The sequence below is a fragment of the Chelonoidis abingdonii genome, chromosome 8 (assembly GCF_003597395.2).
Source record: "Chelonoidis abingdonii isolate Lonesome George chromosome 8, CheloAbing_2.0, whole genome shotgun sequence".
Taxonomy (NCBI): Eukaryota; Metazoa; Chordata; order Testudines; family Testudinidae; genus Chelonoidis; species Chelonoidis abingdonii.
The window spans coordinates 60,107,162-60,133,846 of record NC_133776.1 but is presented as its reverse complement, the minus strand read 5'-3'; the positions used below and the strand labels follow the sequence as shown (position 1 = coordinate 60,133,846).

General features: G+C 52.0%; 1 protein-coding gene across 1 annotated transcript in view; it reads left to right on the top strand.

Annotated features, from left to right (window-relative positions):
* The window catches only part of DGKK (diacylglycerol kinase kappa), a 212,654-nt gene that overhangs the window by 159,046 nt on the left and 26,923 nt on the right, over nucleotides 1–26,685 (top strand). Inside the window, exons 10-18 of the mRNA XM_075068684.1 lie at nucleotides 7,862–8,024; nucleotides 9,837–9,945; nucleotides 10,478–10,617; nucleotides 11,176–11,257; nucleotides 12,613–12,704; nucleotides 13,412–13,511; nucleotides 13,870–14,116; nucleotides 24,814–24,915; nucleotides 26,121–26,220. Of these exons, the coding sequence (XP_074924785.1) occupies nucleotides 7,862–8,024; nucleotides 9,837–9,945; nucleotides 10,478–10,617; nucleotides 11,176–11,257; nucleotides 12,613–12,704; nucleotides 13,412–13,511; nucleotides 13,870–14,116; nucleotides 24,814–24,915; nucleotides 26,121–26,220 (1,135 nt within the window). The remainder of the gene's footprint in view (nucleotides 1–7,861; nucleotides 8,025–9,836; nucleotides 9,946–10,477; nucleotides 10,618–11,175; nucleotides 11,258–12,612; nucleotides 12,705–13,411; nucleotides 13,512–13,869; nucleotides 14,117–24,813; nucleotides 24,916–26,120; nucleotides 26,221–26,685) is intronic.

The following is a 26,685-nucleotide window of genomic DNA, read 5'->3' as shown; positions in this document are numbered from 1 at the left end:
TCTGCATTTCATCCTGAGGTGACATGTTCCCAGTCAATATGGGGATAATTGAAATCCCCCACTATTACTGAGTTCTTAATTTTGATAGCCTCTCTAATTTTCCTTAACATTTCATCCTCACTATCACTGTCCTGGTCAGGTGGTTGATAATAGATCCCTAATGTTATATTCTTATTAGAGCATGAAATTACTATCCACAGATATTTTATGGAATGTGTGGCTTCACTTACGATTTTTACTTCATTTGTTTCTACATTTTCTTTCACATAAGTGCCACTCCTCCCCCTCCCACCCCCCGCACAACCTGTTCTGTCCTTCCGATATATTTTGTATCCTGGAATGACTGTGCCCCTTTGATTGTCCTCAGTCCGCCAGGTTTCTGTGATGGGGGGAAGGATAGCTCAGTGGCTTGAACATAGGCCTCCCAGGGTTTGTGAGTTCAATCCATGAGGCGGCCGCTTAGGGATCTGGGGCACAAATCTGTCTGGGGATAAGTCCTGCTTTGAGCAGAGGGTTGAGCTAGATGACCTCCTGAGGTCCTTTCCAATCCTGGTATTCTATAATTATATCAATATCTTCCTTTATCACAAGGCACTCTATTTCACCCATTTTATTATTTAGACTTCTAACATTTATATACAACCACTTTAAAAATTGCACTGTTTATTTGTCTGCCCTTTTCTGATGTGCCAGATTCTTTTTTATGTGACTGTTTATCATCTGATCCGGCCCTTACATTATCCTCTTCCCTCCTCTCCTCCTGACTAAAACCTTGAGAATCTCTATCAGTAGACTCTCCTCTAAGAGACATCTTTGTCCGATCCATGTGCTCCTCTGCAGTAGTCTGCTTTCCCCATCTCTTAGTTTAAAAACTGCTCTGCACCCTTTTTAATGTTAAGTGCCAGCAGTCTGGTTCCACTTTGGTTTAGGTGGAGCCCATCTCTCTGTATAAGCTCCTCCTATCCCAAAAGTTTCCCCACTTCCTAATGAATGTAAACCCCTCCTGTCTACACCATCGTCTCATCCACACATTGAGACTCTGAAGCTCTGCCTGCCTACCTGGCCCTGCAGGTGGAACTGTGAGCATTTCCAAGAATGCCACAATAGAGGTTCTGGATTTCAGTCTCTTCCCTAGCAGCCTAAATTTGGCTTCCAGGACATCTCTCCTACCCTTCCCTACGTCATTGGTACCTACATGTACCACGACCACCGGCTCCTTCCCAGCACTATGCATAAGTCTGTCCAGATGACTCATAGACTTTAAGGTCAGAAGGGACCATTATGATCATCTAGTCTGACCTCCTGCACAATGCAGGCCACAGAATCTCATCCACCCACTCCTTTAACAAACTCCTAACCTATGTCTGAGTTATTGAAGTCCTCAAATCGTGGTTTGAAGACCTCAAGCTGCAGAGAATCCTCCAGTGAGTGACCCGTGCCCCATGCTACAGAGGAAGGCGAAATAGCTCCAGGGCCACTGTCAATCTGCCCTGGAAGAAAATTCCTTCCCGGCCCCAAATATGGCGATCAGTTAAACCCTGAGCATGTACGCAAGACTCACCAGTCAGCACCCAGAAAATAATTCTCTGTAGTAACTCAGATCCCACCCCATCACAGACCATTGGGCATATTTACCTGCTAATAATCAAAGATCAATTAATTGCCAAAATTAGGCTATCCCATCATACCATCCCCTCCATAAACTTATCAAGCTTAGTCTTGAAGCCAGATATATCTTTTTCCCCCACTACTATCCTTGGAAGGCTGTTCCAGAACTTCACTCCCAAATATAGGGCTTATCCCATTTCAATTACCATTTTCCCCCTCCATAAGATCCAAGGCTTATTTGAAGCAGATATTGCTCTCTTGCCCCCAACTAACTCCCTGGAAGGTGTTCCAGAAACTTCATTTTCCCTCTTAAAAATGTTTGGGAAAACCATTAAACCTCAATTTTTTCAAGGTTTCTACATTTCCTAGTGGGGGTCCAGTATTTATATCATTGTTATCCCCATTTGTGTCCTGTTGTTCCACATGTTACTTAAAGGCTTAAATTAAATTTTTTTCCTTCTTGCGCCCCACCTTCTTTCTAATTTCTTTATTTCCCCCTTCTGCATAACATTTATTTAAAGAGCAATTCATTAATTCTTTTTCCCCTCAAACCTTTTTTTTTTGTTTATTGGAGACAATATAAAACAAAAACAAAAGGACCCCCCAAAAGGCTTATTTCTTTTTTGAGGTTTTCTCTTTTATAAGGGACCAAAGGGTTTTTTTCCAAATTTTCTGGGGATCTTTTTTTCCATTCCCCGGTTAAAGCCCTTCCTTTTTCTTGTTACCTTGTTTTTTTCCCGCAGGTATGGAAATTTTCCCTCCTTTCTTAAACCCATGGGGGGACCCAAGCACTTGTTCCACCCACAGTTTATTTCAGTTGAAGGGGGGTCTTCCACCCAGGTTATGCCTTTGTTTTATAACGGTACTAAAAAAACTCCAAAAAACCTCCCTTTTTCTCTTTACTGGGAAAATTAAAACCCTTCGCCTTGATGGGGGGGAGTCCTGGAAAACTTGGGGATTTAGCTTTTTAAAACAAAGGCCCATAATTCCCAATTGTGGGGGGCGTTTCTCATGTTAAGTTGCATCCCTTTTGTGATAAAAAACCCAAAATACCTTCCCGAGGTCTTCCTTTTTTCCCTTTTTTTGTTATTCCAACACTTGTGTTTTCCCCCCCATTTTTTTATAAAACTAAATCTTGTTATTAATTCCCTAAATGCATGACCCCCTTTGCACTTTTCACTATAATCTTTTTCCATTTTTTTTTTTTTTTCCTTAATTTTTTTTTTATTTTTATTACTTTTTTTTTCAGTTTACAAGGGTTCATTCCAGGATTCTTTCCCTGTGGTGGGATTATTTCCCCGGGTTCTTTCTTTCTTGTTGTTAAAAGGGCAATAAACCCTCCCGGCTTTTGTTCCAAAATTTCCCGCAAAACAACAAACTTTTATTAGAAACATTTCCCCACTTTTGTTTGTTGGGCCAAGTTCAGTTTTTTAAAGGGGGAATTTTGGTTCCTAACAAAAAACACGGATTTCCCAGGAGGGGAAACTCCACAAGTTAAACCCTCCTTTTCCCAAGGCCCTTGAGCAGTTTCCACAAAACTTTTTTTTTTTTTTTTTCAATTAAGAAAACCCCGTTGTTTTAAAAGGGGGGTTCTTTTATTCCTTTAAAAACCCCCAGGGTTTTTCTTTTTTTTCCTTTTTTCCACCTTTTTTCAATTTGTCCTAATGATCCCCAACTTTTTTTCCAATTTAAAAAAAAAAATAATTTTAAAATCCCCCCTGGTGGTTAACCGTATCAAATGGCCTTTAAAACTTGAAAAATTTCAAAGGTAAATTTAAATTTTTTTTCTTTTTTTCTTTTTGTGTTTTTTCCCTTTAATTCAACAAAATCTGTTACCTTCTTTCGCAAAGGAAAAGAAGGAATTGTGTTTTTCAGGGTGGTGTTGGGGCAAAACGATCTACCTTTTGTTTTTTAAAAAACCATGTTGTAAATTTTTTGTTTCCCAAATTTAAACCATTTGGGGAAAAAAAAGCCCTTTCAAGGTCCCTTAAAAAACTTAATTTTTTCTTTTCGCTTCAAATTTTTTTTTTTTCCAAAGGGGGGACCGTTAACATTACTTCAGATGGTCCCCCCAAAAAAACTAAAAAAACCCCAGGGGCCTGTTTTTGTTACTCAGATCACATTTCCCTTTTTCTTAAAAAATAGGGGGAAAACTATTGTTATAAGCAATTCTCCCAAGTTCCGTAACGGTTAACACCTGAAGTTTTTTTAAAAAACTTGAATGTGTCATAAAAATTTTTTTCTTGCTTACTGGGCTTTGGGGCCCACATTTTTTTCATGTTGGGCCGGGTAATTTTAAAAATTATTTCCGGTGGGAAGCAGTTAAACTTTTCTGGGGGCCACCTGAATTGTGTCCCATTTTAAGGCTTTCGGGAGGGTTGGGGGTCTTACCCTCGGATGGTTTTAAATTTCTTACGTTTCCAATTTTTATTTTCCTTTCATTTCCAATTTTCTTTTTTTTCCCCTCTTTCCCCCAAATTTTTTTTTCCTAAAAAGGGGCCTTTCCCTTCCATATAGGCCCCTCATTAGGGAACCTGAGGGGCGGGGCAAAAAGGCATTTGTTTTTAAGGCTATTGGGGGCTTAAGGCCTAGATTATTTTTCTTTAAATTTTCCTCTTCCTGTTCCTTTCCAAGTTGTTTTTGCGGTTCCCCCACTTCTTTTTTTTTTTGTTTTTTCTTTCTAATTTTTTTATTATGGGTAATGAAAAACCTTTTTTACTTTTATTGGTTTTTTAATTTCCCTTTGAGGTTCCCAAAAATAAGAACCATTGGGGGGCTTTTTGGGGGGGGGCCCTTTTTTTTCTCCAAAAATTTTATCCCTTTTTAACGTTTTGACCCCCCTCCATAAGGGTAGCTTTTCCCCCTTTTGCTAAAAATCCCTTTCCATTTCCCAACTTCTTGTTTAGGCTTTCTTGGCTTTTCTTTAAATTAAAACCTCTTTTTTCTTTGGAGATTTTTGGTGCTTTCATCCCACAAGGGGGGGGTTGGGTTTTCTTTGGCAAACTCCTTGGGCCTATTGGTTTTTTTTTTTTTCCCCCCTGTCTTTGGGGGATGCAGGCTTTGAGTTTTTTGGGCACCTTTGACTTGAGTTAAATTGTTTCCCAGGGCCTTTTTTTCCCCCGCCTTTTTTTTAAAAGTTTCCCAAAAAACACAGAGTTTCTATTCCCAGGGGTCAAATTTATTTTTTCCCAACTTTCCTACTATTTTCTTTAAATTTTCTTTAAGTTATTCCCTTTTTGAATTTCAAACACACCCTGTCCGGAATTCTTAACTTTTTGTTTATTTCCTTTTTCATCTAGTTTTGAAAACGGGGATTAGTTTTCATGGATCAATCGGAGAAACCCAAAAGGGTTTGGGTTTTCCCCCCTACCAAACCCCCCAATTCTTTCTATTTTTGAAGTTTTTCTTCCCCCCTAATCCAACCAAAAAAACCAAAATATTTAAAAAAAAATGGGGGGGGCATCCCCTTTTTTTTGGGTTCTTGATAAAAAACTTGGTTTTTGGAAGAAATTTCCCCAATTTTTTTTCGGCTAATTCCCATTTTCCGGGAAAAAATGGATAAGGGGGGGGGCCCCGTTTATTCGTTAACTCTAAGGGGAAAACTTGTTTTCCTTTTTTTCCCAGTTTTTTTTCTATAATGGGGAAGTTACAGTCTTTTTCCATTGTTGATTACCAACCAATTTCGCAATTAGTGGTTTTTTAAACCTTCATTAAAAAAACAACAATTTTAAAAAAAAAGAGGGTTTCTTAATTTCCATATCAATCCCCAAAAAATTCAGGTTCCCAGCTTGTCTGTAAGGGGCCACGGCCACCCCAAAGGCCACTGGGTTGCTTTCAGGGGGAGTTTTGAGGTAGGCTTTTTTTTTTTCCAAATTTTGTTTTTTGCCCCCAGGGGGGGAAGGAACCCCCCTTCTGTTTTTTCTTAAATCCATTGTTCCATTCCCAACTTCTTATTTTTTTTTAAAACAAAAGGTTTAAAACCTCAATCATTTGAACTTATTAACCATTTTTGCTACTGCCCAACCACCTTTGGGGCCTTATTTTCTGTTCTTTTTCCAAACCAGGCACATAGGCCCCCTTTTTAATTTTACCCCTTTGTAATTTCCCCAAGTTCATGGAAATATTTTATTTCCAACCATGTTTCTGGTTATCCCTAATATTTTTCTGGGGTTTTTTCCCAAAACCCTTTTCCTTTTGCCCAACCAATAGGCATTTTTCCTTCCCATTTTTTTTTGTGGCTTAAGGCCTTTTACCTAGGCTCCTCGCATTAGTGTACAAACATCTTAATTTTTGCCATTAGGCTTCACTGACATTCTTTACCCGGTTAGGCACAGACATTCTACCATCAGCATCACCTATTAGACTGGTATCTACACTACCATTCCTCCTTATGTCCATTCTTCTGCCCACAGCTGTATCCTCTCTTACTTTTTTTCTTCTTCCCTCTCAATGTTAAATCCGGCGTGGAGATTACCTGGACATCTCCCAACCATCTCCCCCAAATTCCTAGTTTAAAGCTCTCTTAATCAGTTGTGCCAGCCTCCATCCTAGATGTCTGTTTCCCTCCTTACTCAGGTGAAGTCCATCGCGAAAGAACAGTCCTTTTTTCCATGAATGCTTCCCAGTGGCCGTACATCCCAAAGCCCTCCTTATAGCACCACTGTCTGAGCCATCTGATGATCGCCATAATCTTGTCACACCTTTGTTGCCCTTCTCTAGGCACAGGCAGAATCCCACTGAAGATCACCTGAGCCTCGATTTCCTTAAGTGTCTTTCTCAGTCTGGCATAGTCTCCCTTGATACATTATAGCGAGAATCTAGCTGTATCATTTGTTCCCACATGAAGGATAATCAGCGAATTCTTTCCCACTCCCATTAGGATCCTCTTCAGCCTCAGGTCCACATCTCGTATCTTAGCACCTGGCAGACAGCACACCCTTCTGTTCTCTGGATCAGCCCTAGTTATAGGTCTGTCTATTCTTCTCAGTAAGGAGTCCCCAATAATGTAGACCTGCCTTTTCCTGGTGACAGTGTGATTCTCCAGTCTATCTCCTATTCTCTCTGGCTGCAAGTCCTCGAGAGATCCGCAACCTTCACACCAGGCAGGCAAGTCACTATACGGTTCTTCCGGTCAGGTGCCCACTCCATTTCTTTTACCTGTGGGCTTCTTAATCCTTTACAGGTAAAGCAAGTAGAGAATAGCTACTAAGAGGAATTTTATAGCTAACTGGCTGTCTGGGTGTCCGTAAAAGGGAACTACTCCCACTTCGTTTATCACAATGCCCTTCCTGAATAGAGATACTTCCTGAATCAGACCTAAGGGCCAAGCATGCATGTATTGCCAGGGCCAGACCTTAATAACGTGGCAGTGTGTCTGAGGAAGAACATGGAGTACACCGAAGTGTGGAATAAGCGTCCGTTCAGAAGGGGTGCTGATCCTACTTCCATTAGAGTCAGTGGCAACAAGATCAGCCCCAGAATGCATTAGTAGAGAATTTAACAGCAGTGATCTGTGTGTCTCCATTTCTATGGCACTTCTTCCCATAGTATCCAGATGTCACATATGTCGAGGGGTTAACATAGGTTTCCCCGTATGGTTCATCTCCAGCTCCGTCCCGGGCACTGCTGCTATGGCGTCAATCTCCCTTCCCGTCCATCGTTGTTAGTACACTGGAGCAGCAGCCAGTGGCACGTCTCCAAATGAAATCCGAGCTCTGTTGTGTTGGGCACTGCACACACGCGGACCCTGCACAGCTGTAAAGAGTGGGTGGGGTCATGCTGCACATGGGAGCTGCTTTTCTGTATTGAGTCTGGGGCTGGAGACTTTGGTTGTGACTCTCCTCGAGCCCATTATTAGTAGCATTCGTTGTGGGGTTATTAGTAGCATTCATTGTGTACATTCCTGCATGTCATGTGGGGCTGAGGCTGGGAATCTGCCAGGTACTTCAGCCAAAATCTCCCCGAGCTGTTGGCCTGACAGGCCAAGTGAAGGCACTGCTCTACACTCCCTTCCTCTCGGCCTATTGCAAAGCAGCTCTCTGTAGTACTTCCCTGGCCCCCATTGCCAGGCTCTGAGCCCCTCACAGCCTCTATCCTCACACCCTCTGGGGCAGGGTAGTGCTGTTGTTCCCATTGCACAGGTGGGACTGAGGGACCTACCCAGGGTTACATAGGTAGTCGGTAGCAGAGCTGGGATTTGGACCCAAGCCCCAGGCTATTGCACTGCTCACTGGGGCACTCGGCTTTTCCCCAGGCTTCTGGAAGGCCACCTGCCCCTCGTCCTGCTCCAGCCCTCTGCTGGCCTTCGTCAACTCCAAGAGTGGTGACAACCAGGGTGTGAAGTTCCTGCGCAAGTTCAAGCAGTTCCTCAACCCGGCGCAAGTCTTCGACCTGATGAACGGGGGCCCTCACCTAGGGTAAGCGACAGCGCTGTCTGTTGCCCGGCCCCCTGCCTGCACTCATGCCCATGGCGCCCCCTGCCACCTGCTGCCATACAACACCCTCCTTGTGCTTGTGCCCATGGCGCCCTCTGCCGCCCGGCCCACTCCCTGCACTCGCGCCCACGGTGCCCCCTGCCACCCGGACCCCTCCCTGCACTTGTGCCCACGGCACCCCCTGCCGCCCAGCCCACTCCCTGCGCTCGTGCCCACAGTGCCCGCTGCCGCCCGGCCCACTCCACCCGCCCTCTGCTTCCCGTCGATGTCCCCTGCCACCCAGCCAATTTCCTGCGCTCACGCCCACAGCTCCCCCACCTCCCGACCCCCTCCCTGCGCTCATGCCCAGGGCGTCCCTGGCCGCCTGACCCCCTCCCTGCGCTCATACCCACAGGGTCCCCTGCAGCTCGGCCCCTTCTGTTTGCTCATGCCACAGCACCCCCTGCAGCCCGGTCCCCTCTGTACGCATGCATCGCCGCAGCCCCCTGGAGCCTGGTCCCCTCCATACACTTGCACCCACTGTGCCCCCTGTAGCCTAACCTCCTCTGAGTGCTCACGCCCACAGCACCCCCTGCAGCCCAGACCGCTCCCTGCATTCATGCCCACACGGCACCCTGAAGTCCAGCCCCCTCCCTATGCGTGCGCCTGCAGTGTCTCCTGCAGCCCGGCCCCCTCCACGCGCTCACACCTGCAGTGCCAGGCCTCACACCCCATGAGACAGTGCATCCCTTCCCTCCCTTTCTTTTTTGAGCTATCTGGGGGCCAGGGAAAACAAGGAAGCTGCTCAGATTCTAGAGACACGTGATTCCATCCACCCAGCCGGGCACACCCCATATGTCCCCATAGCTGGGAGAGCCTCATAAAGATGGGCCAAACAGAAACCTTAGCAGTTCCCACCAACTCTGTAAGGGGCTGAACTGGGACTCCAGCCCTTAATGCTCTGAACTAGATGAGGCTGGTCTGTTTGGATTGGGTATAGTATGTTGCTCTCAGCCCAGCTCCAGCCTGAGCCCAAGCACCTATCCTGCAATTTTATATCCCCTCACGCCTAGCCCTGTGTCACAGAGTGTGGGGGAGCCAGGGCCCTGTACCCCCCCCCACTTCCTGCGATTCACTGTGACTCTCAGCCAGTCAGTAAAACAGAAGGTTTATTAGACGGCAGGAACACAGTCCAAAACAGAGCTTGTAGGTACAGACAACGGGACCCCCCCCTCAGTCAGGTCCATCTTGGGGTGCAGGGAGCCCAGACCCCGGTGCTGGGCCTCCCTCCTTTTCCCCAGCCAGCTCCAAACTGAAACCCCCTGCAGCCCCTCCTCTAACCTTTGTCTCTTTCTCGGGCAAGAAGGCCACCTGATTTCCTTGTTCTCCAACACCTTCAGTTGGCACCTTGAGGGGAGGGGCCCAGGCCATCAGTTGCCAGGAGACAGGGTGTCGGCCATTCTCTGTGCAGACAGCATCACACTGGCCCTCGAGGGCTCTGCAACAAGCACACACCCTTATCCCGCCACCTAGATACTTAAGAAATGCATAGGGGAAACTGAGGCACTCACACAATATTCAGAGAAAACATTAAGGACATTCCCACTTTGTCACACTCTGCAAGCCTGAGTCAGCTGACCTGGGCCAGCCATGGGTCTAGACGTACCACTGACTGTTACTCCTGCTTGAGTGAGCTCTGCTGTCCCTCCGGGGGAGGGAAAAGGCCAGGGCCTTCTTTGGAGGGAGCTGAGCTAAGGCAGTGTCTGGGACCCCTTTTAGCCCTGACTCCTCTCCTCTCTATGTGTCTCTTGCCAGCCTGCGGCTCTTCCAGAAGTTCTCCACCTTCCGGATCCTGGTCTGCGGGGGAGATGGCAGCGTGGGCTGGGTCCTCTCCGAAATCGATGCGCTAGGATTGCACAAGCAAGTGAGGAGGAGTCTGTCTGTCTGCTGCCTCCCCCGTCTTCGTGTCTTTGAGGGATGCCCCCGCCCCCACTGCCCCTTGGGCCTTGGCAGTAGTGAAAAGCTGGCTCAGGGGCGTTTGCTAAGCCTTGACAGCCAGGAGCCACATTTCCAGAACCATCACACAATGGCAGCACTGGTGGGTCTGGCATGGGCTAGATGTGTGTCACCAGGGCCAGACATGTGCAGGTGCTGGGTGTGCTCTTGGCTTGTTTGGATAGGAGCCTGCATGCATGCCAGCAACGTCCCGAAGTGCCAGCTGTGCCCATTGCTAGGACACTCCCAGTGACCTCCCCTTCTGAGCGTCACTGATACTAATCAGAGTATAACCTGAGATCCTGCCCACACCCATCAGAGAGATCCCCAGGGTGTGGAGGGGATCCTGCATGTACCAAAGGATGGGTCCACTGGACACAGCGCCCCATGCCTATTGGTTTTGGCTGGGCTCTCAGATTGAGGGCTGCCCCTTGCTCACAATTCTTTCCTTACTGTGTCAGTGCCAGCTTGGAGTCCTGCCGCTGGGGACAGGCAATGACCTGGCGCGGGTGCTGGGCTGGGGCAGTCTTTGTGATGACAATACCCAGCTGCTGCAGGTCCTGGAGAAGCTGGAGCGGGCCAGCACCAAGATGCTGGACAGGTGAGCAGGGACATGGCTGTGGGCTGAGCAGACCTCACTCCTCTCCTGGGCCAGGAAGGGGGCTTCCCCCTCGGGATCCCGAATGGGGAAGAGAACCAGCTCAGTCCGGAAGGATGCTCCCTGGGAAGGACTCTGAGGCTGGGCATCAGCCTGAGTCTGCCATCATGCACCTGCATTTTCAGCCACATCTCTCAGGCAGCAGGTTGTCCCATAGCCACCTACTGCAGGGTGTCTTCCTCTGTGTCTGGCCGGTCTCGGAGACTGGTCTGTCTGGGCTAACAGTCCCTTCCCCATTCCTTCCGGACACCAGGGCCTGACCAGGACTGAGACGAGAGCCACCTCCTCTGCCCCTGACTTGCTGTTGCCATATCCTGTTGTCCTGGCTCTCTCAAGCCCTTCTCTGTGTCCTATAGGGAGGGCCCATCTCCCTGCAGGTCCCTGCCCCACTATGGCCTCAAAGGGGCCGCCCTGGGTTTCCGGTCAGGGCTGGCTGCTAGGCCATAGCTTGGCAAAGGCTGGGCCCTGGCAACAAGCATCTTGTCTTTGCCTTCCCCCGAGGTGGAGCGTCCTGACCTACGAGGCGCCCAAGCAGTCGCCCCCTGCCATCAAAGAGGAGGAGAATGGGGAGTCCTGCATCCAGGTACAGCTTCTCTGTTGCCTATCCAGCGTGGCGGGTGGGGCCTGGAGTGGCAGCATGGCCCAGGTGGGCTGGGGGCATGGGACATCTGCTCCTGAGTTCAGACCCCTACCTTTGCATATCTGCTACCTGAGCATGGGAATGGAGGGGGAAAACTGCTTGCACCTGGTCAGCACCTAGGGCCTCAGGTAACTGGAGGGGAGAGGCTTCAGCACTGAACGCTTCAGGGAAACCAGGATTTCTGACCTCGGTGAAATGAGTTTAGCAGTTCTCAGCCTGAAGCCACAGTGTCAATGTTTTCCTGCTCAGCCCAGCGTGCAGCCTGCCCTTGGTGAAGGGGAAACAATCAACTGAAACAAACCAGGAAAAAGTTGCTGGGCAGGGTGTAAGCTCCGGTTGCATGGGGATTGTCTGCCCAGGATGGAAGCTAAAAGGGCCTGGTGGGGCTTACAGAGGCCTGCTACTGCTGCTGAGTGGCCAGGCTGCCTCTGTGGCACAGTCCATGCAGGGGGCGGGGGTGGCAAGAGAGACAATGTGTCCTAGTGGATAGAGCACTGCACTGGGAGTCAGCAGACCTGAGTTCAGTTCCTGTCTCTGGGTGACCTTCCCTTCTCTGCGCCTTGATTTCCCTTCCCTCCATCTGGTCTCTGTAGCCTGTCAGTTCTTCAGACAGTCTGGTGCTGGAATCTGTGCACCACCATGCATGTAGCATGAGCACAGGGTCTGATTTCCAAGCACTTCCTTGCCGTTTGTTTGCAGCAGGCTATGGGCATTCAGTGCTGCCACTGCCCCAAGGGTGTGTGTGGGAACAAACTCAGGGTTTGTAATCGCATACTAGAGCATGCACCTGGCTGCCATGTAACAACATGCACCCTGATCCTCTACCTGCCCCACCTGAGGAGTTCTAAGCATTTCACAATCTTCAAAGCAATGAAGCTTCACGATCCCACCATGCATGCAGGTGCACCCCCAAAAGGAGTCATCGGAAATCCAGGCTATCCATACCCCACTTAGCCCCGTTGCAGGGGAGCTGGACTTTGGTGCAGTTCTGAACAGAACAACACAAGAGGAAATGATGGATCGGCAGGTTCCAGGTGTCCCAGGCATACAGAGAATCAGAGTGGAGCAGGATAGGGAAACTGAGGCACAGGGTGGGGCCATGACTTACTCAGGGTCACACAGTGAGCCAGGAGTACAGCCTGACTCCAGTCTGGGGCTTTAGGCACTGAGCACTGCTGCAGGGGCTTGCTCAGCCCTGCAGTCTTCTAGCGTGACTGGCCCAGGAGGATCCAGAGAGGGCACCGGGAGTACTGCTGGTGTTGGTCAGGAAGTGCCCGTATTCCTTCCATGTCCCGCAGGCCCAGATCTCTCACTACGCCGACTCTGTGGCCTTCCACCTGGCCAAGATCCTGGAATCTGACAAGCACTCGGTTGTGATTTCTTCTGCAAAGTAAGGGGGCACAGACAGCAGCAGGCCAAGCTTCCCCCACCCTGCTGACCTGCCGGAGCTCAGTCTGGTGGGCTTCCTCCGAGGGTTACGAGGGAGCTGGGGGTCTCTGGCCCATCCTGTCCTTGGCCTCTGCTGGCAGTGCCAACGGGGCAGAACCGTGCCAATGAGGGGGTGGTTCTGTGACGTGGTTGGTGGGGCCCAGATCTTCATAGGTCTTGAAATCAGTGTGAGTGAGGTGCTGAGTACCTCTGAGGATCTGGGCCAGGGAGCTTGGATTGAGGCCCCCAGATCACTGCACGCAGGGCTCCAAGTAGGCTTCAGCCGCTAGTGCCTTTGGCTCCGTGCTGGGCCCAAATGGTGAAGGGCATCACAGCCCATCCCTCCGAGCCATGTAATGCCAGACAGCAGCAGTTTGCATCAGCAAGAGGCACGTCCCGGGGGCCCTGCCAGAGTGCCATCGGCTGCCTGGCCGAGGGTGATGTCAGGGCGCTGGGCTCTCACCAGCACCAAATGCTGCTGTGCTCGCTGCAGGTGGTACAGCTTGGCCTGGAGGTGGGGGCCTCCCTCATGGAACTGGAGAGCACCCTTTTCTGGCTAATGGGGGAGCAGCATTCCAGGGGCATTGTGCCCGGCTCTGTAAGGAGGGATGCGGGAAGAAGCCCCTCTCTCATCCGGGCTCTGCCCCCGGATGCTGCTCTCTCTGACAGGTTCCTATGCGGAACGGTGAACAGCTTTGTGGCCGAGGTTGGCAAGGCCTATGAGAGGGCCATCGAGAACAAGCAGGAGGCTGACACCATGGCTAGGAAGGTAAGTCCTGGCAGGGCACTGCCTGGTGGAAATGCTTATTGTGCCACTAGCGCCCCCCTGTGGTAGACATTCAGTTTTGGAGGCAGCTGCAGTCTTGGCAATTGCTGGGTTTAAGCCTTTGGATTCTCCATAAGGTTCGCCTCATGGATTAACCCATTGCCTGGGACCACCTCAGAATGCACTACCACAGAGAGGATGTTCCCATCAGCCATACCATGGAGCAGCAGCCATGTGCTGTGCCATGCAGCCTGTGACCCCCTAACAACCTCCCCTGGGACCAACCCAAGGCTGCATGCCAGCGAACACCCCAGCCTCACCGTGGTTCATGCCCCCAGTATGACTAGCTTCTCTCTTGCAGTGTGCAATGCTGAATGAGAAGCTGGACTCCCTGGTGCGGGAGCTGAACGATGAATCACAGGCGATTGTTGTCCCCGAGGGGAGCGCACAGACTCCCCCACCTGGCTCTGAGGCCAAGGAGAGCAGTAGGAGGGGCAGCTTCAACCCAAACCCTGTGCCTAGGATCTTCAAATCCAAGGAGCAGCTAATGCTGAGAGCCAACAGCCTCAAGAAGGCCCTGCGGCAGATCATTGAGCAGGCAGAGAAAGGTAAGGAGCCTGGGCAAGACACGAAGGGACTGCAGTGTTGGGGGTCAGCCAGACCCAAGGCCTCTGCAAGGTCATTGGCCTTGCCGATCCATTTCGCATTCCATGGCTGGCCCTCTTCTGCGGCAGGCTGTGCTGGGAGGATCAGTCCTCTACCAGCTGCAAGGCTCAGTACTTTATCAGCTCCTTGCTGGCCTCCAGGGCAGCGGGAATGCCAGCGGCCACGAACTCAGTGTCCAGGCAGGGTACAGAGACCTCCCTCCAGGCACCTGCTGACCCCTAACAGGTACATTGACTAGCAGCATGGCACAGCATGACCCAGTGCATAGATCCAGGGGCTGGGAGCCATGTGCAGTCCTGATCCTGCCGGTAACCTGAGCAAGGCAAGGCAAGGCAAGGCAAAGCCCCCATTTGTTACTGATTCTGAGTCCTTTCATTCTGAGGAGCCCAGCTGGAGAGACCCAGGACCTGCCTCACCATGATGCTAGGTTCACCCAAAGGAAGTTCTTCAAGTGCTAGCTCATGTCGATTCCATTCTAGGTGTGTGCTCCCACATGCGCGGTCGTTGGAGATTTTGCCTTAGCGGAACCCGTAGGGCCAGCTGTGTCACCCCCTTGAGTGCCATGCTCATGCTGCAGTATATCAGGCACCACCAACCTTACGCCTTCTCCGTTCCTTTTTACCTCCCATGGTGGTCAGTCGAGTGCCTTTTTTGCTTAGCAAGAGCTAGTGGTTTCTCCTTTTGAACTTTGGGCCTTAGTGCCTGTGTACATAGTTTGCATATAGTAATGTTAAGTAATTATTAAGTGTTAGTTAGTAGTTAGGATCCCAGTGGGGACTTTGCGCCAGGTGGGGCATGCCCTGGTCTCCTAGGTTTAAGCCCTGCTTGGACTGCAGTAGGTCTGTGTCTGTGAATGACCCCCATAGCAGCTGCCTTAAGTGCTTGGGGGAGTCACATGTTAAGAAGTGGTGCTGGATCTGCAAAAGCTTTCTGCCTCGCACCCAGAAACAGCGGGATATCCGCCTCAGGACTCTCCAAAAGAAGTCTACCCTCCACCTGGCTTCTGGGCTGTCCAGGCAGGTCGCACAGAGCGCCTCAGCCTCCGTGCAGAGCACACCACCAACACCCGCTCCTCCCAGCACTGTTCGCCATCACCAGTGCTGAAGAAGAAGGCTAAAAAGCGCTCCCTGGCACCAAGCAAGAAGGCCCAAGGGTCACCTACCAAAGGATCCAGGCTTGTCTGCCAGGCTACTCTGCAGCCATACAATCGTGCCTCCCCGGTTGTGGCTCCCAGCCCCCTTAAAGGTCTGCCACCGAATCCTGGGACCCATACCCCTGCCTGCACCGTCGTCATCCCAGGCGCAGAAAGAGCACAGATCTCCACCTGCTATGATGATGACCCTGGTGCTGCAAGACCCAGCTAAGGCTCCCCAAGAGGGCAAGCTCACCATTAAGACCCCTCAGGGGACAAGGAAACACCACCAGTTGCCAGACAGAAGACGTTGATCTTCTCCGCCATGTCGAGAATCCAGGGGCAGGTCCCAGTCACACTGTCGGCCACCCAGGCTGGCATCCAGATCCCCTCAGTGCTACTCACTGGCATGGGGTCGACACTCCCCCTACTTTTCCTGGCCCCTCTCACTCTCTCGCTGGTCATCCTTCAGGCATTGGTTCTGATCGCCATCGCGGCGGGAACATTCCCCGTCTTGGCATTGGTCTCCTGGCACCAGTACCGCTCTCCCCAGTACAGTCACTGGTCAGTTACACCAGGTCAATGGTCACCAGTAGTCACAACCAGTAAACAAATGCAGGCATTAATGGCTCCTCCCTGACAGAAGGCCAGTTCAGCCCATCACCCAGGTCCCACTGGCATGATTGAGCACTGGAACTCGCTCCCTTGTCTGCGGCACCACAGTGGCAGCATGGCCAGTGGCCAACGTAATGGCTGTATTGGAGCGTGTGGGGCATACCAGTTGTGACGATGCCCCCTTTGCGGCACTCCTTGGTGGCCATGTCGGAGCATCGGTCGGCAGCCCCACCAGCACCACGCCTGGTACTGGAAGCCCATTCTGAGGTTGGGATGGAGGAACCTGTGCCCACCCCTAAGCCTCCTTCTCCAACTGTAGTCAAGACCCCAGAACCTCCATCAGTGGTCCAGTCTCCCTCCTTATCCCTGGATGAGGGGGTTGTGGGACCTTCCAGAGCTAGCCCATCAGATGACTTCAGGGAGCGTCAAGCCCTACTCTGGCGTGTGGCCAAGAACTTGAGGCTTGGGGTGCAGGAGAGGGCGGAATAGGAGGGGACACCCTCTTCAATGTCCTCTTGGCCTCTGCGCTCACCCACGTCGCCCTGCCCTTACATGACAGGGTCCTCAAGATTGCCAAGGTCCTGTGGCACACCCCCTCCTCCATCCCTGCCACCTTGAAATGGGCAGAGAAATAGTACTTTGTGCTGGCCAAACGGTTCAAATACCTTTATACCCACCCACCCCGGCTTGCTAGTTGTGTCTGTGGCCAATGAGAAGGACAGACAGGTCCCCACCTTCTCGACGCCAAAAACAAAGAGGCCAAAAATCTCGATTTTTGGGGGGAGAAAAATTTATTCAGCCTCCAGCCTGCAATTCCGGGTGGTAAACCATCAGGTCCTGCTGGGCTGGTACAATTTTAATCTCTAGGATAGTCTGAAGAAGTTCCAGGAGTCCCTCCCTCAGGGTCTGGCTGAGGCGTTGAGCATGTTGGTGGAGGAGGGCACGGTGGTGGACAGATGTTCCCTGCAGAAGGCATGGGATGCAGTGGATTCATGGCAAGGGTGGTCACATCGGCAGTGGTCATGTGATGTAGTTCCTGGCTCCAGACTGCAGGCCTCTCCCAGGAGATGCATGCCTCGATCCAGGATCTCCCTTTTGACTGAGGTGGTCTGTTCTCAGATCAAATGGACGCCAGGCTGCATGGACGATACCAGGCTACCCTTCGCTTGTTGAGCATGCACATGCCTCAGTCAGCCAGGAAGCCCTTTTGGCCATCGCTGCCACCAGGCAACCTTGTCAGGGACCTATGAGGAGAAGGGACACTGGTTTTAGTCATTGTCACCTTTCTTCCTCCCATTCACTAGACCAGCCTGGGCTGCCAAACACCCATGGGGCCAGAAGCAATCATTTTGAGGGTGCATCCGAGAGTGATACCCCAGTCAGCCAACCGGATCCTACATGCCTTTCCTCGACCTGCATTTAGGACAGAAGAATCCCATGCACTGCTACAGACTAGGGACCAAATGGCTAGGCAGCAGTTCTGCAGAAAAGGACCTAGGGGTTACAGTGGATCAGAAGCTGGATATGAGTCAACAGTGTGCCCTTGTTGCCAAGAAGGCTAACGGCATTTTGGGCTGTATACGTAGGGGCATTGCCAGCAGATCGAGGGACATGATCATTCCCCTCTATTCGACATTGGTGAGGCCTCATCTGGAGTACTGTGTCCAGTTTTGGGCCCCACACTACAAGAAGGATGTGGAAAAATTGGAAAGAGTCCAACGAAGGGCAACAAAAATGATTAGGGTGCTGGAGCACATGACTTATGAGGAGAGGCTGAGGGAACTGGGATTGTTTAGTCTGCAGAAGAGAAGAATGAGGGGGGATTTGATAGCTGCTTTCAACTACCTGAAAGGGGGTTCCATAGAGGATGGATCTAGACTTTTCTCAGTGGTACCAGATGACAGAACAAGGAATAATGGTCTCAAGTTGCAGTGGGGGAGGTTTAGGTTGGATATTAGGAAAAACTTTTTCACTAGGAAGGTGGTGAAGCACTTAAATGGGTTACCTAGGGAGGTGGTGGAATCTCCTTCCTTAAAGGTTTTTAAGGTGAGGCTTGACAAAGCCCTGGCTGGGATGATTTAGTTGGGAATTGGTCCTGCTTTGAGCAGGGGCTCGGATTAGATGACCTCCTGAGGTCCCTTCCAACCCTGATATTTTATTATTCTATGACCGCGTTTTCCCCTACTGCTCGGTCTGGTTGCAGGTTACGTCAGACTGCTGGGTCCAGGACAAAGTGCCTTGCAGCTATACCTTGCAGTTCTTGGCTGCCCCTCCTTCCCCGCCCCCCACTTTTCCACCCCTTTTCAGGGACCCTTCTCACGAGCAACTCCTTGTTCAGGAGGTCGAGAAGCTCCTGGGCTTGGGGACTGTAGAGGAGGTTCTTCGGGACATGGAAGGAAGAAGATTCTATTCCCATTATTTCCTAATTCCGAAGGCCAAAGGGGGCCTCAGACCTATCCTGGATCTGCATGGCCTCAACAAGTCTCTCAAGAAGTTGAAGTTCTTCATAGTGTCCCTGGCCTCGATTATCTCTTCCCTGGATCCGGGGGACTGGTATGCCACTTTTAACTTAAAGGATGCTTACTTTCATGTCTCCATATTCCAGGGACACAGGCGTTTCCTATGTTTCATAGTGGCCAGGCGTCACTTCCAGTTCACAGCGCTACCCTTTGTCCTGTCCTCGGCCCCCAGGGTGTTCACGAAATGCATGGCAGTGGCTTACCTGAGACATTAAAGGGTCTTGATCTTCATATATCTCAATGACTGGCTCATCACAGGCAGGTCTCCAGAACGGATGCAACAGCCTCAATCTGGTGCGATCCATCTGCAACAATCTGGGCCTGTTAATAAACACAGTGAAGTCCATGTTAATGCTGGTTCAACCCACAGAGCTTATCGGAGTGGTTTTCAGGCCATGTTGGACTTGATATCCCACATAAAGAGCCATCTGCTTACCACGGCCTTCACGTGCCTGCGACTGATAGGACATATGGCTGCATGCACATACATGGTCAGCCATGCTCGACTTCATCTGCAGCCTCTGCAAAAGTAGGTGGCCTCGGTTTACATCCCCAGCTGACATGCCCTGGACCGAGTGGTCACAGTGCTGAGTCATGTCCTCTCGTCCCTGAATTGGTGGCTGAATCTCAAGTTGGTGCTGCAGGAGGTTCCCTTCATGACCCTGTCTCCATCGCTCACCTTGTCTTGGACGCATCAGATCTGGGCTGGGGAGCCCACCTGTGTGAGCGCAACACCCAGAGCTTCTGGCTACAAAACTATCTAGCTCTTCATATCAACATCAGAGAGCTCAGAGGTGTTCTCCTGGCCTGTCAGGTGTTCTTACCCCATCCTGAAGGGGAGGGTGGTGCAGGTCCTGATGGACAATACAGCCGCGATGTATTACATCAGTAGGCAGGGGATGCCAGGTCTTCAGTGCTTTGTCAGGAGGTATTCAGCCTTTGGGACTTCTGTGTGCGGCGCGACATTCATTTGGTGGCCACCAGCCTGCTCAGACCGAAGAACGTCTTGGCGGATTGCTTCAGCAGGACCTTGTCTTGCCACAAATGGTTGCTCCATCCAGAGGTGATCAGCCTAATCTTCCGCAGGTGGTGGACTCCCCAGGTGGACCTGTTTGTGTCCAGACAGAACAGTAAAAGCCGCATATTCTGTTCTCCGCAGGGCAAGGACAAGGTGTCCCTGTCAGACGCCTTCCTGATCCCGTGGTTGGGAGCGCTGATGTACACCTTCCCACTGATACCGTTGATCCACAAGATCCTGCTAAAGGTGAAACAAGACAGGTCATCTGTTATCGTCATAGCCCCAGCATGGCCTTCTCAACAGTGGTTTGGCATGCTGCTGAGTCTTTCGACAGCCACTCTGTTGCAGGTACCTCTTCGGCCAGGTCTGCTGTCCCAGAACAACGGCAACTTGCTACACGCACACCTGCTGTCGCGGCCCTTTACAGCTTGGCTGCTGCTTGGCTGAGTATGGATAAGCAGGAGTGCTCTGTTAGTGTCCAACAGGTCCTGCTGGGCAGCAGGAAGTCATGCACCAGGGCTACCTATGTGGCAAAGTGGAAGTGGTTCACGTGTTGGTCTTCTGACTGACATATTCCTGCTGCAGTACCCGCTGCAGGACATCCTGGACTATTTACTTTACCTTGAGCTCCAGGGCCTGTCGCTATCTTCCATCCACCTGGCAGCTGTTTCGGCGTTCCTCTGTTTCAAGGCTAGTCAGTCTTCGCCCATCCCATGACAGCGCGGTTCCTGAAAAATCTGGAGTGCCCTTACCTGCATGTCTGGGACTCAGTCCATAGGCACAGACTTCCAGATTTCCTGGGGGTGCTCGACCCCCTGCTCCATCCTAGGCCCTGCCCCCACTCTGCCCCTTCCCCCAATGCCCAACCCCCATCCCACCTCTTCCCGTCCCTGCTCCGCCCCCTCCCTTTCCCCTGAGAGTGCCCCATATTCAACTGATGCCTCCCCATAGTGTGGGGGGGGGCATGAGTAAAAGGGCAGGTCATGTGTGTGTCCCCCACGCCTAGCCCTGGGGCCACCGCACTCTCCCAGCCCCTTGTTATCTGCAGCGGGGGGGCACTTTTTCCTCCTGCTGCACTTGCCCTCCCAGCACGCTCTGCTGCTCTCTCTGCTCCCCAGGAGCCCAGGTGGGGAGCAGAAGGGAGCCGCTTTTAACGCCAGCCCCTCCAGGTTGCTGCTCAGCAGCCCTGCCCGGCAGCTGCCTGAGAGAGTCTGGCTGGGGAGAAGGTGGCTTCTGCTCCCCGCCTGGCTCAGCTTCAGGGGACCCAAGCCCAGGCAGGCAGTGGGAGTCACCTCCCCAGTCAGGCTGTCACAGGCAACTGCCGCACAGGGCTGCAGAGCAGCATCTCAGTGGCTGGAAGGGGCTGGTCCTACCCCTTCCATTCCCCGCATCTGGGCCATGCATCGCCCAGGCCCGCCCCCTGTTCCTCCCCCAGCACACTGCCAAACAGCTGATGGTGGCCGGGGGGGGGGGCACTGCGGGGGACAGGGGGAAGTTGATCAGCAGGGCCTGGTGCTGGGGGTGGGGGAGGAGGGGCCTGCCGGTGGGTGCTCAGCACCCACTATTTGTTTTTCTGTGGGTGCTCCAGCCCTGGAGCACCCAGGGAGTCAGCACCTATGACCTGGTCCCCCCTTGGGACCTGAATCTTGTTCTTTCGAGGCTCATGGGTCACCCCCTCGAACTTCTGGCTTCCTGCTGTCTTCTCCTTCTCTCCTGGAAGGTCTTCTTTGTCTCTATAACTTCAGCCCATAGAGTGTACAAGTTCAGGGCGCTCACGTCAGAGCTGCTGTATACGGTCTTCTATAAGGACAAAGGCCAGCTGTGTCCGCACCCGGCCTTTCTGCCCAAGGCTGCCTCCCAATTCCATACTGGTCAAGACATTTATTTACCAGTCCTTTGTCCAAAGCCTCATGTGATGGATGACGAGCGAAGGCTGCATACCCTGGACGTCAGACGGGCACTGGCCTTCTACATTGATAGAACAAGGCCATTCCGTAAGTCAATGCGGTTGTTTGTTGCTATCACTGCCAGAATGAAAGGTCGCCCAGTGTCTGCCCAGAGAATCTCATCTTGAATCACAGCCTTCATCTGCTACTGCTACAAGCTGGCAAATGTGCCCCTGCCGACAATCATGACAACTCATTCGACTAGGGTGCAGGTGTCATCAGCAGCCTTCCTGGCTCAGGTGCCAATCCAAGAGCTCTGTCGGGCTGCCACCTGGTCATTCATCCACACGTTCGCGTTGCACTGCGTGCTGACCCAGCAGGCCTGAGATGATGCTAGGTTTGGGAGAGCTGTGCTACAAGCTTCAAGACTGTGAGTCAAAGCCCACCTCCACTGATTCTGCTTGTGAGTCACCTAGAATGGAATAGACATGAGCAAGCACTCGAAGAAGAAAAAACAGTTACCTTCCTTTCGTAACTATTGTTCTCGAGATGTTGCTCATGTCCATTCCATTACCCACCCACCTGCCCCTCTGTCAGAGTTATCAGCAAGATAACTGCAGAGGTTTTTTGCCTTCCTCTGCAGCATGGGGCACGGGTCACTTGCTGGAGGATTCTCTGCGGCTTGAGGTCTTCAAACCACAATTTGAGGACTTCAGTAACTCAGACATAGGTCAGGGGTTTGTTATAGAAGTGAATGGGTGAAATTCTGTGGCCTGCATTGTGCAGGAGGTCAGACTAGATGATCATAATGGTCCCTTCTGACCTTAAAGTCTGTGAGTCTGAGGGCGTAGGGCTGGCAGCGCCTGATATATTGACCCATGAGCATGACACTCCAGGGGGCGCCAAAGTTGGCCCTATGGATATCGCTAAGGCAAGAATCTCTGATAACCGCACATGTGGGCACACACACACCAAGTATGGCATGGACATGAGCAACACATCTCAAAGATCAACAGTTACAAAAAGTAGGTAACCATTTTGGTTTTTTTTAATGCTCAGCACTTCTAAAAATCAAGCCAGTTGTGGCCAGGCAGGATGCCCAAAACAGAGGCACCCCACAGCATGGGTCCTTGCTGATCATTTTGGCCTGGACCCTTCTGTGCCTCAGTTTCCCCCTCTGTGAAGTTGGGACACTGAGTCACCAGTGTGAATCACTCAGAGGTGACTCTAATAAAAGCCAGAGAGCGCACTCTGGTGACTAATCCAGGAGCAGCATCCCTGGATGCCAGGGGTCACAGGTCCTGGCAGCATGGGGTGTGGTGCAGGAAGGAGCTCAAATAGCAGGGGTCCCCATCTCCTGGATGGTTCTGTCTGCCCAGTAAACTTCTCATCATTCCAGAGCATACGCCGGACCGCCTGGGTCTTTGGGCATGGAACCAGCCCCTTCACTTTATGCTTGGCACTAATGAAGGGCCCAATCCTGCTGCTTTTCCTCCTGTGAGCCAGACTCCATCTGCCTCATCTAATATCGGTTCTAACTGCAGCTGCAAGGAGCACTGTGCCCATGCTTCGTTGGCACTGCATGGGCTGCTGGCAGGTCCAGATAAGGTTGGAGTCCTGAGCATCCAGCCCAGACAATATCTCTGGCATCCCCATCTGTAGGCTTTAAGCTCTGTATACTCTCTAGAATGTCAGGGCCAGGTGGCAGCTCCTGCAAGGGCCTGGTTCACCAAGGACCAGGTGCCACGACAGCCTGCAGAGGCCTCCTGACTGGAGTATCTGTGCTGGGACCGGAGATCCCTCTGCCCCCCGGGCCTTGGGAGTTCAGCCAGCTCTATGAGGTGGAGTGGAAACACCTGCAAGGGTCAGACCCATCAGCAATGAGCTGAGAAGGCATTGGGTACATCCAGATGCTGGCTGGGCATCCCTAAGGTATGTCTATACAGCAATGTAAGCCTGGGCTCAAGTCTAACCCCCCTTGCAGCCACACTAACCTAGTTGCTGTACTGCGGGGCTGGAGTGTCCAAGACCGTGTTAAGCTGGGACCTAGAGTCTGAGCCCTATTACTTTCCTGTGCACATGGCTCTGGCTTGACTCAGGTCCTGGAAGACCTCCAGATCTATCCCAGAATTCCTGGCAGCAGAGGAGCAGTGGTGCAGGAAGCCAGCGCAGAGGCTGGAAGCGCCGTTACTGACTGGCCAAGCCTGCTCCCCTTGTCTGCGCTGGCTCCTCCTCATTGCTGTGCAGAGCTTGCCTGGAATGGAGCAAAGCTGACTGGCGGGAGGTGGCTCCTGGCTGCCAGGGTACTGAGGGTCATCCCTGCCTCAGCCCTGCTGAGCCGACAGCTCTGCTGCTCCTGCTCGGCAGCGGCTTAGTCCTGCTCTGCTCTCTGTCCCTACTCTCCCGGGATTCCCCGCCCTCCCTGGGGCTGTGTGTGCAGGGATGCCCGGGCTGCATGCATTGTCAGGTGGGATGGATCCTGGGGGTGCTAGAGCACCTTGCGCCCCAAGCCCTGGGGATGCCCTTCGCCGCTCAGCATCCCGCAGCAGTCAGGCTGGGGGCGTGTGTTGTTCCTCAGACACCTCCATTCAAAACAGACAGACAACAATAAATAAAAACCAGCCAAACAAAAACCCCGTCCCTGACCAGCCCATGATGCAGTCTGGCAGCCTTGGAGCTGGGTGCCCTAGTTACCCTCAGAACAGGGGCCTGCCCTGCCCATGTGACTCAGTCTAGTGGGGAACCCAGTTCTCAGATTAGGGGCAGTTCAGAGTAAATCCTTTTCACACTGCCATGTGCTCCCAGGACAGCCACCACAGGAGTCATTATGTCTTTCTGAGCAGGGGCGGCTCTAGGCATTTTGCCACCCCAAGCACGGCAGGCAGGCTGCCTTCGGCGGTTTGCCTGCAGAGGGTCCGCTGGTCCCGCGGCTTCGGGTGACCTCCCGCAGGCTGCGGGAGGTCCACCGAAGCCATGGGACCAGCGGACCCTCCGCAGGCAAGCTGCCAAAGGCAGCCTGCCTGTCACCCTTGCGGTAACCAGCAGAGTGCCCCCAATGACTTGCCGCCCCAAGCATGTGCTTGGTGTGCTGGTGCCTGGAGCTGCCCCTGTTTCCGAGTCCCATCAATAGAATGCCACAGTTGGGAAACAGGCAGGGCAGTAGAGTTTTCCCACAGGGCACCACGTTCCTAGGGCTAGAGTGTTGATGGGGTAGGGGGCACTAGGCACTCTGGGATATGGTTACTTTCACTTGGGTCTGCGCACTGGAGTATGGGTGCCAGAACCCTAGGTTTGAGCATGGGTCAGCAAATCCTTAACCTAGGGTTAAAATGCAGTGTAGATGCTCCAGCCCAGGGTTCCCTGACTTGAATGGGCTGACTCGAGTCCCATGAACCCTGAGCCGGCACTGCTGTGTAGCCATACCCCTAGCATTGGCTTTACGTTGCATGCCTTGCCTGTTCCTGTGTAGCTGTGGATGAGCAGAACAAGCAAACTCAAGCCTATCGGAGCATCACGGCTTCGAGCAAGAAGGACAGCTTGGAAGAGTTCAGCAAACAGACCGAAATCCTTGGTAAGATTCCAGCTGGTTCACGCAGCCCACTCCCTGTTCGGGATCATGGGCTCTTCCACATCACTTGTTACCTAAAATGATCGGAGAAGCTGTAACCAAGGCAGGACTGGGGATGGCAAATACACAGATTAAAGGGGCCCTGTTTTCCAAAGTGGAGGCTCCCCCAGCTACGTACTACAGTGCATCTGTGACTGTGACAGGACTCCTGGTTGCTGTTGTGTAACTGGCAGGGGAGTATTGGTCTTGGGCTCACCTTTGCTGCTCGCATAGTGCCTGGAGCAATCTAAACACTAGGCTCAGAGCACAGCAGACAGGGCAAACCAGGATAAGCCTGGAGATTTCCAGCCGTCAGAATGCTAGGGCCGTGTGCGACATGAGCGTGCCGTGGGATTGCACACGCTGTCTGCCCAAGCTACGCCCATGCCCACCGTTGGGTGGCTCAGAGCTGGTGATGTTTGGACATTCAGGCCTTGGCAGTGTGGGCGCTGGCTGGAGGCCTGGGCATTCCAAGAGAAATTGGTCAGCCGTGTGCAGGGGGCTGTGGAGGCTCTGACAGACTGGCAGGCTGTGTCCTACAGAGTCCAGATACCATAGCAGAGGAGTGCAACTCTCTGGAGTGGGGCAGGGATGGGGTTCCCCACCTTGACTCATCAGTGTGTGTGTTGGAAAACAATAATACCTGGGGTTCCCCCGTTGGCAGAAGAGCAGTAGGAGCCTGATCTAAAGCTGATTGAGGTCAACGGAAGGGCTTCTATTGACTGAGGGCCTGATCCAATGCCCACTTAATGGGCTAACAAATCCCCATGCCCTGACCCCTGCTGGTGGTGAGGAAGGAATGCAGTGCATATTGCACCCTCCGTTATCAAAGGAGGGTGAGAAGGGAGAATTGAGTGCAGACAATCAGGAGACAGACCGTCCAGGCTCTTTGCAAAGGATTTACAAACCATGTCACCAGACCTGCCCATAATCCATGTCTGTAGGGCCACACCTAGCACTCACCCCTAGGGGCATGTCCCATTTAAAGTGCCAGCATCAAAGTGCTTAGCAGAGTGCCACACTGAGGTCCCCTCTGCGCTCAGCAGCGAAGAGATGTCTTAGTGCGGTGTTGGGGGCTAAGGAAGGCAGGCTAGGGTAGGATGCAGGGTATGCACCTGTTAAGGGCAGGGGCACTGCTGGCTGCTAAAGCGTATCTCCCCTTTGGCCAGCTTCCCGTCGGGATACGGTGACCTCCACAACGTCGTCTATCTTCCTGGATAGACCTGACAGCATCAGCACTGCCCATTTCACTGAGGATCCCAACATCATGTGAGTATGTGCTCTGGGCAATGTTAATCCTCAGCGCATGTCCCGGCCTCCGATGCTGCCTCTGGGACATAGGGTAAGGCTCTTATGCCCATTTGACACAGGAGAACTGAGGCCCAGGTAAGGAAATGACTTGCCAAAAACCACAAAGGACACAGAGCCTCTCCTTTATCAACACTTGACCTTAACCTCAGTCTCAATCATTATCAGCCTTTCACCAGACAGTTTTCCTCCTCTTTCTCGGAGAGTCTCATATATGACTCTCTTAATTCTGATTGGCTAACAAATGGGGTTTTTGTTAAAGTGGAACTTTCCATTCTCGCGGGTGGGGGGGTTCTCTTCACACTACCAAAAGGAAGGGGAAGGGGGCTGCTCACAGCCTCTGGTTTGGGAGCATCCTGTTCCTTGAAGGTCCATGTGTGTTTCCCCCAGTACGGCTAATTGACACTTGGCCACCGTCGTCCTCAC